Source organism: Lactuca sativa, chromosome 5 (assembly GCF_002870075.4).
Source record: "Lactuca sativa cultivar Salinas chromosome 5, Lsat_Salinas_v11, whole genome shotgun sequence".
Classification (NCBI taxonomy): Eukaryota; Viridiplantae; Streptophyta; class Magnoliopsida; order Asterales; family Asteraceae; genus Lactuca; species Lactuca sativa.
Window position 1 is genome coordinate 6253460 of NC_056627.2, and position 14467 is coordinate 6267926.

At 34.8% G+C, this 14467-nt stretch overlaps 2 protein-coding genes across 3 annotated transcripts; one reads left to right on the top strand and one right to left on the bottom strand.

The window, feature by feature from the left end:
* The first annotated feature begins 255 nt into the window (after positions 1 to 255).
* LOC111899608 (uncharacterized) lies at positions 256 to 4058 on the top strand. Of its 2 annotated transcripts, none has more exons than XM_023895442.2 (8): positions 256 to 390; positions 528 to 1042; positions 1212 to 1572; positions 1641 to 2773; positions 2864 to 2977; positions 3289 to 3443; positions 3527 to 3604; positions 3689 to 4058. In XM_023895442.2, the coding sequence occupies exons 2-7, from the start codon at positions 614 to 616 to the stop codon at positions 3573 to 3575; spliced, it is 2241 nt and encodes a 746-aa protein (XP_023751210.1). In that variant the 5' UTR covers positions 256 to 390; positions 528 to 613; the 3' UTR covers positions 3576 to 3604; positions 3689 to 4058. The 2 variants fall into 2 exon arrangements, with proteins under 2 accessions (XP_023751210.1, XP_023751211.1); XM_023895443.3 differs by having other exon boundaries at positions 1662 to 2773.
* A 3386-nt stretch (positions 4059 to 7444) lies between these two features.
* LOC111899609 (65-kDa microtubule-associated protein 1) lies at positions 7445 to 11857 on the bottom strand. The gene is made up of 10 exons (XM_023895444.3): positions 11700 to 11857; positions 10526 to 10622; positions 10136 to 10339; positions 9793 to 10044; positions 9492 to 9707; positions 9264 to 9419; positions 8873 to 9184; positions 8687 to 8774; positions 8045 to 8193; positions 7445 to 7942 (listed from the first exon to the last, which is right to left on the bottom strand). Exons 2-10 carry the CDS (start codon positions 10595 to 10597, stop codon positions 7652 to 7654), a joined length of 1740 nt encoding a protein of 579 aa, XP_023751212.1. The 5' UTR covers positions 10598 to 10622; positions 11700 to 11857; the 3' UTR covers positions 7445 to 7651.
* Positions 11858 to 14467: the final 2610 nt, after the last annotated feature.

Here is a 14467-nt window from a genome sequence, read left to right on the forward strand (position 1 = left end):
TATCGAGACATTATCTTTTATAACATGTTTTGTTATATTAAAAGTATACAATAAATAATTATTTTATATCAAATAAAAAATCAACATGTCGTTCTAAAAAACAAATACACCATCAATTAACTTGGTTTTCGTTAATGGTATATTATGTTAAGGGATATAATCTTATTTTTATACAAGAGTATAATCTTAATTTATAATTTTAATATTAAACATTAATAATGGTATTCGATAATTGGGAGTAATAAAATGGAAGAAAACCCCACCTTATATTTCTCTCTCTCTTCTCTTCTCAATCTCCCTGACTCCCCTGCTCGAAGTTTTTTTTGGCCCCCAAACTCCTCGCCCAAAGACCAAAACCCCGATTATATTCGATTACAAACCCGCCAAAAGGTATTTCATTTAATCGATCTTTTCCCGAATTTTATTTTCAAATCATAAACCCCTCTCCTTTCCGACTCCCCCCTCCCTCTAGGGTTTCTTTCGCCTTTCCCACATCTTATGGCATCTAATCTTGATCCTTTATGCAGGTTTGTGACGAAAATTTGGTGTTTTCCCGGTGTTTTTCTTCAAAAAACGGAGGAAAACGTGTTTTATGGTGGTGGGTCAGTGATCGATGGATAATACGGTTGTTGGAGAGCCTATGGATCTATCGGAGATGAGATCTGAGACCGTAGGTGAGAAGAGACCGCTGGAGAATGGTGTTGATAGAGAATCGGGCATTAAGAAGGCTAAAGGAGGAGGTATTGATGTTGGGCTGGCGAGTAATGTGAAGAAGGTGGCTGAGATTGTGTTGGTGCTGGCTACTATGGGGAAGATGAGGGGCGGTAGGAAGCCAACGGCGATGGAGGTGCAGATGATGGCTGAGGCGAGGGAGAAATTAGCTGATGTTTGTAAAGAATTTGCTCCAAAAGATATTTTTCCTAGGGATGCTTTTGGGTCAGTAATTGAGGATCTTGGTCTTAATAGATTGAGGGAACAGAGGTTAGGGATTCGGCCTCCAAAGACGTCGATTGCTGAGAAATTGCAGCTTACAAAGCAAAAGGTGAGGTTCCATTCTGATATTTGCTTCTTCCTTTAAGTTACTTTAATTGCTAAAATTGAGTTCCTTGAAACTTCTTTTTACCTGTTTTTGATATTGTTGTATAGTTGCCACATGTTTTTTTTTTTCTTTTTTTGCTGATATAAGCTTCTGTATTCTGCATTTCCATTAGATGGAAAAGTCTGAGGTTTTCCCATTACATTCCAATATGTATACACCTCCAAGACTGCAATCAAACATAAGTGGGGCTACTGAAAACCGTGGTGCCTCTGTAAGGATGTTTCCATCAGATAAAACAAATCACACACCTGTTTCTTCTGGAAGCTTCCAGAATCCTTCAAACGTGGTTCATGCTTCTGCATCCAACACACGAGCTTTACCTTATCAATTGCCCACAAGTGAGGTAAGACCTGGTGTCTCCAATGTCATACATATGGGAAGAGATTCTTCATTGTCAGTTCCTCGAGCTGAAAGACCACATTTTAGAATAGATGGAGGTGCAAATGGTTCTTATAATACGTCACAGTCCCAAGGTACTATCTTTTACTCTTTTTCAGTTTCTTGATTCATACATTTTTCATACCATGCATCCTAAATGCAGTGATTGGAGATCACATGACAGGGAAAACTCCATCATGGTCTATGCAGCCTCAAGCTGCTTCTTTTGCTAAAGCTGGATCTGATAAAGTAAAGGCAGATGGCTCATCTAGTCATGTAATTACATCTAAACCATTCATCACTCAAGGAACACCTACTCCTATGAACACGAATCATGTCCCACATCGTATGAACTTCATTCAACCTCCTTCTGTCACGGATACACACAGTGAAGTTAGTAAAATTGTTCAAAAGTTACTGCACCCGCATCTGCCAGATCATCCCACATGGACACCTCCTTCAAGGGATTACATGACCAAGGCTTTGACTTGTCAAATGTGCAAGGGGACAATCAATGATGTGGATACTGTACTTGTATGTGATGCTTGTGAAAGAGGGTATCACTTGAGGTGTCTACATTGTAACCCAAAATCTATCCCTAGAGGCGAGTGGCAGGAATGGCATTGTGCAAAGTGTTTGACCATAAGCAATGGAAAACCTCTTCCCCCTAAATATGGTCGTGTTATGAGAAACATAAGTACACCAAAGTTATCTTCAAATACTCTAACAGATCAGCCATGTTTAGATAAGAAATCAAATGGGATCTCTGTTTCACAAACTGCTTCTGGTGAAACCAACAGTAAACTGACAGAAGTAGAAAATGAGAAACATGACAAGTCTTGTTTGGTTGAAGTTGAAAGATCAAATGAAGAGAAGTTTGCAATGCTGTCAGCACCACAGGCTCCTGCTAATCTGGAGGCAGTTACTAGTTTTGAAAATCATCATACAAAGACAGATGCTCAGTCTCAAAACACTAACAGTAGTAATGTCCAAGAAGTTTCACATAGTGATAGTGGACAAGAACCTGGTGTTAATGGTTCAGCTAATAAGGAGGAGGGTGAAGAAGGTGATCCAGTTAAAAAAGTTGAAACTCATGATGTTGTGGTTGGTGAAAATGAGGACCCTTTATTGAGTAGCATAGCCATGAATGAAGTTGAATGGATTGGGGATGTGGTAAAAGAAATGGATGGAAAAACATATTACCAGTCTTGTTGCATCAATGGAACTTCATATGCATTAAAGGATTATGCACTTTTCAGCTCCCCTGGCAATAAATATTTGCCTAATAAACTACAAGTAAGTAGAGTCTGTAGTATTATGTACTAAAAATAAATAATAATATAATATGTGATATTTATTTATATGTAAGTTTTTTGTTTGTTGTAGGAAATGTGGGAAGATGAAAAGACGAAAAAGAAGTGTGTTACTGTGACTCGGTGTTTTTTTCCTGATGATTTGCCCGAGGGTGTTGGTCGCCCATGTGCACCAGAAACCAATGAGGTAAACATAATTCTTTTTTCACTTAATTTGGACAGAATGAATTGACTTAACTATTTCCCCCCTTGGTTTTTGCAATGCAAGGGTAAAATGGGTTTTTTAGTCAGTCTAGGAAAGAAACAAAACAGACCTTATGTATGCAAAATACAAACATCAATTTATCCAGACAAACAGACATGATTAGTTTATTACCCATTCAGCCAATCCACCCATGCATGAGCATGAGCATGAGCATGGCTTAATTATTGGAGGAATTTGGTTATGAATAATAGGGTTAGCTATAAATGATATGAGGGAGTTGTATGTTGGTTTAGGTATATGAATCGAATCATGAAAGCACATTATTGGCTGGGTTGATTGATGGGCCATGTGAGGTTCTTCCTCCAAGCAAGTTCTCTGAAGAAAACGTCGTTAGAAATCGTTTGAGGGCACGAGGCAGTGATAGACGAAAACCTCTTTTTCTTTGCAAGTGAGTCCATCAGTCTCCATTTTTCAATTGCTTTCTTCTATAAATTACATCATGTTCATATCCTTGTCTGTTTGTGTGTGCAGATGGTTTTATGATGAAATAAAACGGCTATTTCGAGATGTTACATGCTGATCTGATGTAGTATTTGTAGTATTGTGGGGGTAAGACTTAAATTGGTATTGTTATTAGTTATTAGTTATTTGAGAAGTAGGAGGCTTGCTGAAAGTGTGTTTCTGGTAATACAGGACAGGTGAGGTGATGCTGTCTGGTTGTTAAGAGGGTATACAATTACTGACCAAATCTGTACAACAAGGTAACAGTGGCTGGCTGCTGGCTGTAATTCTTATTGACAGGAACACATTTTAAAACCAAAAAAGTTGTTAAGAGGCAGCATCCTTGTATGGCCCCAAAAGTCCCCATCACTCTGTAGTAGCTGCTGACCGAGGGAGGGGTGGTGTGGTTACAAATTTAGCTACAGCGTGCGTGTTTTCTTTGATCATGTCATGTCATTGTTTTCAACCAACATATAATTCTTATTTAGTGAGTCATATCATGTTTTTTTTTTTTTGCATACTGTTTGAGCTTTTATTAGAAATTTGAGTTTCATTGAGTTAACCACTCGAGTTTGGCTTTATAGTTTTACTTGAGCCTTATGTACTCATTAGAGTTGCTTACATTTTTGGTCCTAGCTTGTTTTTAATTTTCGTCCCAAAAAGGTATAACATAAATTTTGACGTTATTTGAGGTTTTTGTAATGTTTTCAAGTATAAAACTATATTTTTATTACTAAAATTGTAAATTATTTTCAGTGCCAGAATAAGTCATTTTACTTGGAGCAAGCTCGGTTATTTGATAGAACATAAGTATTAGTGCCGAATGATTCCAACTTTTTAATGGTTAAGAGAAAATAGAGGAGGCTTTAGATTCGTTAATAAGTCATTCAGAGGCTGTATCGATTTAGAGGTGACATCTAAATGATTCTCTTACAAAAACCTTAAATAAGTACAGTATAAATTTGCAAGAAAACTTTATGGGACCAAATTTTCAAAAACCGAGGACCAAAGTGCAAATCATTAATATGAATGTACAAGAGTTGGGCTTGTATCAAACGTGCACATTGTAAGTTGGGCTTTTATCAAACGTGCTTGTATAGATGTTTTTGAGTTAGTCAAACCGTTAGGTTCCATTTGCTTTATAAAACAAAGGTTTCTCATATCAAAGCTTGAATCTTTCTTGAGCCAGACGATACTATAGTATTGAGCTATTAATTTGAGTTCGAGCTTGCCTTAACACAATTTAGTGGAGTTCGCGCCAGAGGATGAATTATGCGGTTATGCCTATTGTGCATGTTGGGTCAATTTTCTACCTTCATAAAATGTTACTTTTTTTGTTTTTGTTTTATTTTTTCCAGTTGCAGAAAGCAACTATATAGCAATCGAATACATGGATTTGCTGGAGTCAAAGTTCAAGAAAACGTGTGATGAAACTTTTTGAATTTTGCAATATATAATAGCCAAAAACATTCTAGAGATCAACATCCAAAAACACAACTAGACTTTAATAGAAGCCAAAAAACTGAGACGACAAATGCCTCAAGCCCATGGTTTGTCTTTTTTCCTACATGTAAAATGACTCGGAGGCCCTCTTTCTTATCAAATCCGAGAGCACCCTATCCTCTCCTCTAGTCATGTGGGCTTTAAGAGCCTTTGGCTAGAAATATTTAAGAAATGAAAGAATGTAGAGTGAAACCGTATTATAACCGATAAAAAGTTTAAATAATTAATTAAACATGAATCTCATACATATCAAAACAAGAACATCTCATTAAGATACAGTCTTTTTCGGCTTAAAAACAAAAAAGCCAAACCAATCTTCAATCTTTGTTCTTTTGGTAATAAGAAACGAAACCGTCAATTTTCGACATGAGTACCGTTTTTTCGTGTTTTTTTTCCCTTTTTCTTTTCCTGTTATTAGTTTGGTAACCCTAGAAGAAATTGTGAGATGAAAATGGGTCGAGATCGATAGACATATAAGTTGAAAGATTGCAAAAATATCAAATTTCAGATAACCTGAAAATCTTGTAGCTCAGGAGACTCAATAGTCAATATGAAAATATCAGCAACTTCAGGTGTTCTAAAGCTGACTCTCTTCTTTGTCTTTTTGATTCTCATTCCCATTTCATCATCATCATCATCATCATCATCATCATCATCATCATCATCATCATCATCATCATCATTATTGTTATCATATTCAAACAAAGGATTCAAATGGTCCCCTAACAGGAGTGTTTGTGTTTCCATGGAGAGGTTCTCGGTAACAAATGAAGGGTTAGGATGAACCCGTTTGCTAGAAGTAGCCAATGGCAACGGTGACGATCTGTTGAGGCTAGGTGAACTTAAAATACAGTCTTGTAATGTTAGCTGATTATTCTTCAAAAGCTGCTCTTTTTTCTCGTCTTTCTGTTTCTGACCATTTTGGTGTCTTTTCTTGTGCTTGTTCTTCTTGTTACGATTGGCGAACAAGCATATAGGTTTCAAGAAGTCTAGTATAGACCCCATGTTTGTTTTTTGAAACAAGGCTAGTTTGGATTCGGGATTATATATACATATATATAGGTTGGATTTGTGTGTGGAGTTATGGGCTGTCATATGATGTTTGAACATAGTTATCTTTAGGGGTAATTCCTAGGAAGCAAAGTCAATAGATAAGACATTGGTCATGAACTTGGACCAATAGGAGGAAACTAAGGATTCATGTTAGTGTACAACCAAAATCCAATATCGCCGTTTCACTTGTGTTAAGCTATATCTTATGATTTTTATCTCTATGCTAGTTTCCCAATGGGCAACATTTTGTTGGCTTTCTTAGTTTTACAAATGTCCGATAATTTATGGTTTTATTTTTTATTTGTAATAAATAAAGTATATAAAATTTTCTCTTTCGAAAAAAAAAAAGTATATAATTTTTTAAAAAAAAATACAGGAGAAACTGTCAAAAGTCACTCGAAAATGTATTTATTTAGTATTATAAATCGTTTTATTTAAAACAATTGTACTCCATCCGTCACAAATTAATTGTCCATATTTGACTTTTAAAGTCTTTTTTCTTTAATTTTGACATTTAATATTTTTATTTGTGTTATATATTATAAAACTGATAACAATAAAAAGAAACTTAAAATATAATTCATTCATATATTTTACATCAAGTATTATCTATAAAAAACAAAATTATTTAAGGTTAAAGTTGAAAAATAAAGACTTTAAAAATCAAATGTAGACAGTTAATTTGGGACAAAGATAATATTACTATAAGTCCCAATATGTTTTTTTAACTCACTCAGAGACAATAAAATAGTAACTTAACTTGCTTAATCTTATCCATTTTATCGCCTACATTCACCACCAAATATGTAAAATATGTCTTATTTTACGAATATAAACACACTTGATAAGGTTGGATTTGAAGTTAAAATTACTAAAGTTATATTTGAGTTAAAATTATTAGAGTTATTAGAACAAGATTTTTCATAGATTATTTATATTTTATAATATAATATATATTTACGACTGGGTATGAAACTTCATAAAAATTCCATGGATTGAGATGGCTAGGATATTAGTATTATACCCACCATTTATGCAAAGGCGATGGTTATTTATTAACTGGATGCCTGATGCGATAGGATCAAGTTTGGAATCCAGTTTTATAAGCACAGCAGATATGGGATGAAGTTTACACGTCCCATGGCCATCCCTATGAGAAACATAGATCAAATTCATTCATATATCAACCGTGATTTGTAGGGGGCAGCCACCCATGTAATCTCAGCCATTGATTATTTGATCAAAGAGCCTAAGATTGTGTTTCACACACTAGTCACCACTATTCAATTTCTGATTTGATTTTGGGTTACTTTACTTAGTTGTTGTGTCATCAACCAACATAAACATAAATATAAACATAAACCTAAAAAAAATCTTGAGCAAACATGCAAATAGGAAATAGCAGTTAGGTAAGTAATAGATGCTAATATATCATATATCATATATCATGCACACAAGCTAAGCTAAGCTAAGCTAAACTCTCTCTAATATGAATCTGGTTATAGTAAGTAGTAACATGCAATCACAAGAAAGAGAGAGGGAGAGTTGATAGTAGGTAGGTAGGTAGGATCCTAAACAAAGATTTTATACTTACTCCTCTTAAGGTGTAACTGGGGCAGGCTCAGTGCCTGAGACATGTGAGGCAGCATCCTCTTTTGATATGGCGACATAGTTCAAAGGAGCAATTGGTCTGGCACTGTCTCTCTTGCCTGACCTACCACCTCCATTTTGGTTCAAAGACAGCCTTCTGTTACTGTTAGGTGTTCCATTACCATTCACACGTGGTCCCACCACCTTCTTTGTACTGCTAAGTGGTCGCGCCGGGCTTGGTCTTGAACCGAATATCGCTTCTTGTTCTGTGTTTAGCTGTTCATGAAACTTCTTCTGGTCCTGTAGGTAGGTAGGTAGTGTCACAAACAGTTCCAAAACCAAATTGACTTACTTTTTGATTACTACATTTTCATTTTATAGTAATAACTAGAATTTTCTAACCCTCATTCTTCGTTTCTCTTCTTCTCTATCATGCCTGAGTAAAGCATATTCGTCTAACATCGCAAGAAGTGGAACACCGTCATATGCAAAAGTAAGTCCGTGTTCCTCTTCCCATGCTCTGGTTTTCACCACCAAAGTCTCCACAAGACCTGCCATTGCATTTATTTTACTATTGTATCATCTAAAATGCACCAAACACAGACATCAACATAATAAACATAATAAAGTGTTCCTCTGGTTACAAAACCAAAAAGGTTACGCATTTGGTCCTCATCCTAATCTTTTTCGTCCCTGTCCCTGAAAGCAAGTATTGTAATGATCCATTACGTCTCTAGCCAACCTAAGGATTACTGCTTTACCCTTATATGATTTTTTCAAAAAAAAAAAATCAAATAAGAGCAAAATAGTCATTTTTTCATCGGCTTTGGACTAAAAAGGGTTACAATCCATATTTGCTTTCAGGGATGGAAAAAGGTTAAGGATGAATATTTTTTGCAGAACCACAGGATGCTTATGTAGTTTAGTCAAATTTATATTATAGTAAAAATCTCTGCAAAAGGTCAAATAACTCTAACGCAAGCATTGGATAAAAAAAATTAACACCCATGACAACAGAAACAAAAAGTTTGGCTGGCATATTACCCGGAATTTTGTTGACCAAAATTCTGGCCTTTTCTGCTCGCTTCAGATTTAAGTGTGCACCTCTGCTTGCATTATATCTGTTGTCATCCTGTTATGAGTATGAAGTCAAAAAATTAAACCATCAAACATGTTTCAGCTATTAATTTTTCAGGGTTAATTTGCAAAAAAGAAAAAGAAAAAGATTACCCTATTGTAATCGTCAAGCCAGCTTTCTTCTTCACATGCTGACATCCACTTCTCAACTTTATCCAATATATCTTTCCTACTGATTGCTTCTTCCTTGGCTTTTATGATTTGATTATCCATGTCTGCTAGCAACTCAGAAGGCTCGACACTCCCAGAATCAATCAGCGTCAAAATTTTCTCTCTAGCAGCTTGCGAGTCGATCTCAATGTGTGCATGTGCAAAAATCTCTTCAAGCTCGCCTTGCCTCTTAAATGCAATCTCTTTCATTCTGCTAAATTTAAGCTTATCTAGCCTTTCAACTTCCACCTCAGCCTACATAACAAAATCATATGAATTACCAACCACGCTCCTTATTTTGTTTCTTAAAGAACAACTAAGATTTTTTTTATACCTGTTCAATCAAATCAAGAGCAAGAGCCCCTGGGACAGTTACTTCATCCACTGAAGCTGAGATGTTACAAGTAACATGATCAAACAAACTACGCTCTTCTTCAGACGTATCCATCAAATTCCAAAGATCAATTAGCTGAGTTGCTAACTCTTGAAGCTGCAAAACAGAAAGAAAAACATGTCATAATATGATTTTAGGAGAGACATAAGGAGGTGGAAAATGGCATACCTTCTTTAACCTCTGCTTCTTATCTTCTTTTAAAGCTATAACCGTTTTAGCAAGCCTAGCTAGGGTGTCATTGCTTATGCTTTTGGAGGCCACCCCAGTTGCATCATCTAAGCTTGGATGCACCTCTGTCACTGTACTGTAGAAATCGATCCCAAGGACAGCACAAAGGTCATGTACAGTGCTCACAAGTTCCAGGACCTTGTGCAATCTATCACTCTAACAAAAAATCAATGTTACTATCAGTGTCAGTAGTCTATAACTAAACAGATGACTGGCTAAATGGTTGAGGGTAAAATTGTACTTTCTCCTTTTGGAGCTCTTTTAACTGGTCATGGAATTCTGACAATTTCTTCAAAGATAAGTCAGACTCGTCGACTTTTGGGCTTCCTGCCTGCTGATTACTACTCCCTGCAATTTCTCCGCATATTTTTTGTATTTGTGTTTGTACATCTGAGAAATCCTTTATCCTCTCTTCTTTCTGCTTCCACAATTGTTCTAGAGCTGGTGCAATAGCAGCAAGTTGTTCCTTAATGGTTCCTGATGTCTTCTCAGGCTACATATAAGTCAACATGATATACAGAAAAAGGTGTCATGAATTGTCTATTTCTCTTGTTACAAAGAAAAAAAAACAACAAGATACGTACAATTCCAACAAACGTTTTCTCTCCAAGGGATGCAAGAAGGGTTGAAAGTTCAAGTTTAGCATCTGCCAGTGCCTGAAGAAGGTGTGCCCTTGACTTTGCAGCCTGGTCAACTTTCCTCTTGTACACATCCAAGCACTCTTGTTCTAGCTGAAGAAGCATCTTATCCCTTTCCTCGTCGCTTTCACCAACCTCATCCCAAATTTTCTGCATTAATATAGAAATTATCACTCAATAGTCAGTTTAGTGCCCACAAAAAGTTAACCTTCCCATAAACATTATTAGTCACTTCATTCTAGCTGAGATTATGTGAGTGAAACTGTGAAAGTGAAAAAAAAAACAAATTTCTTTAACAACAAAAATGGAAAACGAGCATGTGAAATCATATTTCACCTGCAACTGATGCAGTAACGAACCGCAGGTTGTATCACCAAGAAGAGGATTTTGAACATCCACCTCTGCCATTTCGTATCACCCCAATCTACCTAGCCTGCATCAACAGTTAGCAATCAAACGTTGTATGAAATGCCAATGTGAAAAATGGCAAACTTATTAGCTGCAATTTGCTAAAACATGGTTGGGATACTTAAACGGGTCAACTATTGTTGATAGAATAAAAAGTAGGAGAAACATAAATGTTCAGTTAGAGAGATTCCCAACAGAATCATCACCAACCACTTTACATAAGAGTGGCTGACTAGAAGTCTGCATGGTATTCATTCTGGATTGTTGCATACTCTAATTATATGGATAAGCCAACATAAGTTCTATTGTAGGAATTTGGGATATGGTAAATCTATTGGACATTTGTGTAGAACACACTAGATACACAAGTGCAGCATAATCTGCAAAACGAATAATATGCATATGCAGGATGCAGCATATCTACTAATCCATCATGATTTGCATTGTTCAATCTATAACTACAGTAACTACAATTGGTCACAAAAGGAACTCTATTTTCAAAACACTCACAATTTGAAGGACATCAATTTGCGTATATTAAAAAATTGTTAAAATACTGTATTTACGGAGAAAATATGATACGAAATAAAAAGGTTGATTTCCACTCAAACTTACCTCCACTACACAAAAAACGAAAAATCGTTTAAAAAAAAAAAAAAAAAAACGTAACTCACTTAGCAATTTCGTCTTCCTAAAACTTCGATAATACACAAATGTACGTACCCGAATCTATATATGACACTGCATATACAGAGAAAAAAAATGATAATATATCAAAAAGTTCATTTCCACTCAAACCTATCTTCAATACACAAAAACTAAACAATCGTCCAAGAATTAAGATCTAATATCATCAAAAAACACATACTCTAATTAAACCAATTGACCTCTCTAAAACCTCAATAATGCACAAATGTACCCCAATCTATGACCAAGGAACAGTTAATTTCAAAATTCAACTATTTGCGAACTTCGAAAGTCATAGATCTCGAGCAAGCGTCGACTTCAGGTCCATACAGGAGCTAACAGTGTACTCATGTATCAAAAGCGTACGAAAAGCAAGTACATTTATAATAACGATGAAGCAGGAAATATTACTTACAAATATTGTACCCTGGATTAGGTTTTCGCGAAGCTTTTGTGGTCACAGATCTGAGCGTTCTTCTGGGCTAGATGTTTCCTGTTGTCGAGAAGAAGACGAAGAGAGAGCAAAAAGGGGAGGAGTGAGAAACAGATGTGACGATGTCCTGAATATTTTTGATATATGTGCACCCGTGATTTCTGGATTATTTACGAAAATGACATTAAATTATTTTGCCCTTGGATGGTTTGACCCAAGGAAGAGACCTTTTGACTTTAAATATTTATTGACTGGACCCTATTATATTTGAAGAAATAAGTGTTTGTTATCGGCTTATCGCACACAAAATAAAAATTATATATATATATATATATATATATATATATATATATATATATATATATATATATATATATATATATATATATATATATATATATACACTACAACTAAAGTGGCTAATACTAAACTTTCAAAGTAAGGTGTTTTAAGAGATAGAGGCAATGTTCTAAATAACGTAAGGCGTGACTTGGCGGCAATGTCAAGCTTCAAGCTTTTCCGAGCCTTGGCGAGTCACGACGTTTGTAAGGCGTGACTTAAGCCGGAAATTTTCTATATAATTAATACTTTTATATGTATTTTCAACTATTATTCATTTTTATACACATATATGAGTTAAGGCGGCGTTTTGGCAAAGCTTGGCGGCAGGTGTAAGCCTTGGAGTCGTGGCGCGCCATGGCGGAGTCGTGGCGCGCCATGGCGGAGCCATGACGAGCTTTTTAGAACCTTGGATAGAGGTAAAAATAGTTATTTTTCTTATTTTTTTTTTTCTAAATAACTAAAAATTTAAGATTTTTTCAGTTTTAACTAATGAAATTACAGGTGAGAGCTAGGCGTCAACGTTTTCATTACCTTGACTGCGATTTTAATTCATGTATAAAAAATGGTAATTTTATCACATATTACATACAAACATTTGCGATTTTCTCTCTACTTATCTACGATACATGTGTTCTTCGGTTTTTTTTTTTTTTTTTTTGCATGGTCATCTACGAACTTACAAATTTTTAATATACAATTTGTGCATTAAAATCATAAACATTCGCATCTGTGAATTTCTCTTTCAATTTTTCCAAAATTGGATTTTAATGTCATAATAACATGAACTGCTAATCATTCACTTTGATGTATATAACCAAGGTGAGTTCATTATGTAAACAAAACTAGACTTTGAAATGATGTTTTGTGAAGAGTCCTAATGTACTAACATTAAAAATTAGCTATTTCACATGTTATATATATTGCCATTTTTTGTTATTTTAGTGTATGAGATGAGATGGTAATCAACTTAAAATACGGATGAGCTTATGTGTGTTCAAATTGTTTTCCAGTCAAGTATTCAAATTAACACTATTTATTTTGAAAGAAAAAAAAAATGCAAATACGATTTATTAGCATGTTACCTCTAAGATCCAATTAGATAATCCTAACAAATGTCTTAGTGACAAACATTGTTACGACCAATTCATTTAAGTATTAACTATTTTTAAATTTTAATATTTCGGAACCGGTTCTGATGGTTACCCGGCGGGTAACGGTTCCTAAAAAATAAAAATCATAATTGGAACTAGTCCTTGGCGGTTCCAACTTTTAGTAACCAGAATCGAAACCCGTGACCTCGATTTTCGGTTCCAGAACTGACAGTCCCGAAGCGATTTTGGTTCCAAAAGCGGGTACCCACTATCTATGCTCACCCCTAACTTGAAATTAGGGGTGTTCATGGATGGTCAACCAAACCGAAAACATATTTCGGAAGGTTAACCAAGACTATCGGTTTGTCAATTTCTTGAACCTAAACCTAAAAAAAAAAAATCAGGTTAATCAGCATTCGGTTAACCGATTTTTTCGGTTCGGTTATCTGGTTAACCAATTAATCTCTACTAACTAACAAAAATATGTTAAGATTATCAAACCCCATAAGAAATTTCCTAAAAAGGAATGACTTGCAATGAATAATCCATATATTTTGTTTAATTATATTGTTGTTTCTATTAATAAAGAGATTTGAATGAATTATCAAATATCCGTGGAATATGAAAAATGATATCAACTAATAAAAAAAATATATTTTTAATTAATAGATAAAAGATAGTCAAATATTTAGTTATTTATGTGAAATGGTGATGAAATGTAAATTATGTATATTTATAACAAATGTTAATGATCGACAATTATTTGTTTAATGGAAAATATAAATAATATGACAATTATTCATTGTAATTGAAAATTATACGAAATAATTTGATATTAACTTAAACGTCTAAACATAAATAATATTTAAAAAAAATAGAAAATAATTTTGGTTTTTCGGTTAACCATCCGCAGCAAAACGCATGAATCGTAACCGAACCGAAAAACCGAAGATTTTGTCTGTTCGGTTAACCAAACCGAAAAATTCAAAAATATCGGTTCGGTTAACTTGAAAACCAGTACAATTTTTAGGTTTTTATGTTCAGATTTTCGATTTTCAAATATTTTGGACACTCGTACTTGAAATATGTATCCTTTATACGATTATGAGATAATGCAAGTGGTATCAACATGGATTCTAATCGTTTATTTTTAATATTCATCATATATTGTTTTGTTTAAATAAAATAAATAAATCATCATATTTGTAATGCCCCATCTCTGGTATGTTGTTCCCGTGGCATTTATTTAGAAGTTTTATTGAGGGACTCGGCGAGTCCATAGCCTGGCTCGTCGAGTAGGGTCGAGTTTTCGTGCAC

Excerpts from the sequence above, each read along its gene's own strand:
- LOC111899608 (XM_023895442.2), top strand. The coding sequence starts at position 614 with ATGGATAATACGGTTGTTGGAGAGCCTATGGATCTATCGGAGATGAGA. Across the intron at positions 1,573-1,640 it reads TAATACGTCACAGTCCCAAG|TGATTGGAGATCACATGACA; the intron begins GTACTATCTTTT and ends TCCTAAATGCAG. Across the intron at positions 2,978-3,288 it reads GTGCACCAGAAACCAATGAG|GTATATGAATCGAATCATGA; the intron begins GTAAACATAATT and ends ATGTTGGTTTAG.
- LOC111899609 (XM_023895444.3), bottom strand. The coding sequence starts at position 10,597 with ATGGCAGAGGTGGATGTTCAAAATCCTCTTCTTGGTGATACAACCTGC. Across the intron at positions 9,708-9,792 it reads AAGAGCTCCAAAAGGAGAAA|AGTGATAGATTGCACAAGGT; the intron begins GTACAATTTTAC and ends ATTTTTTGTTAG. Across the intron at positions 9,420-9,491 it reads AGAAGCAGAGGTTAAAGAAG|CTTCAAGAGTTAGCAACTCA; the intron begins GTATGCCATTTT and ends TCTGTTTTGCAG.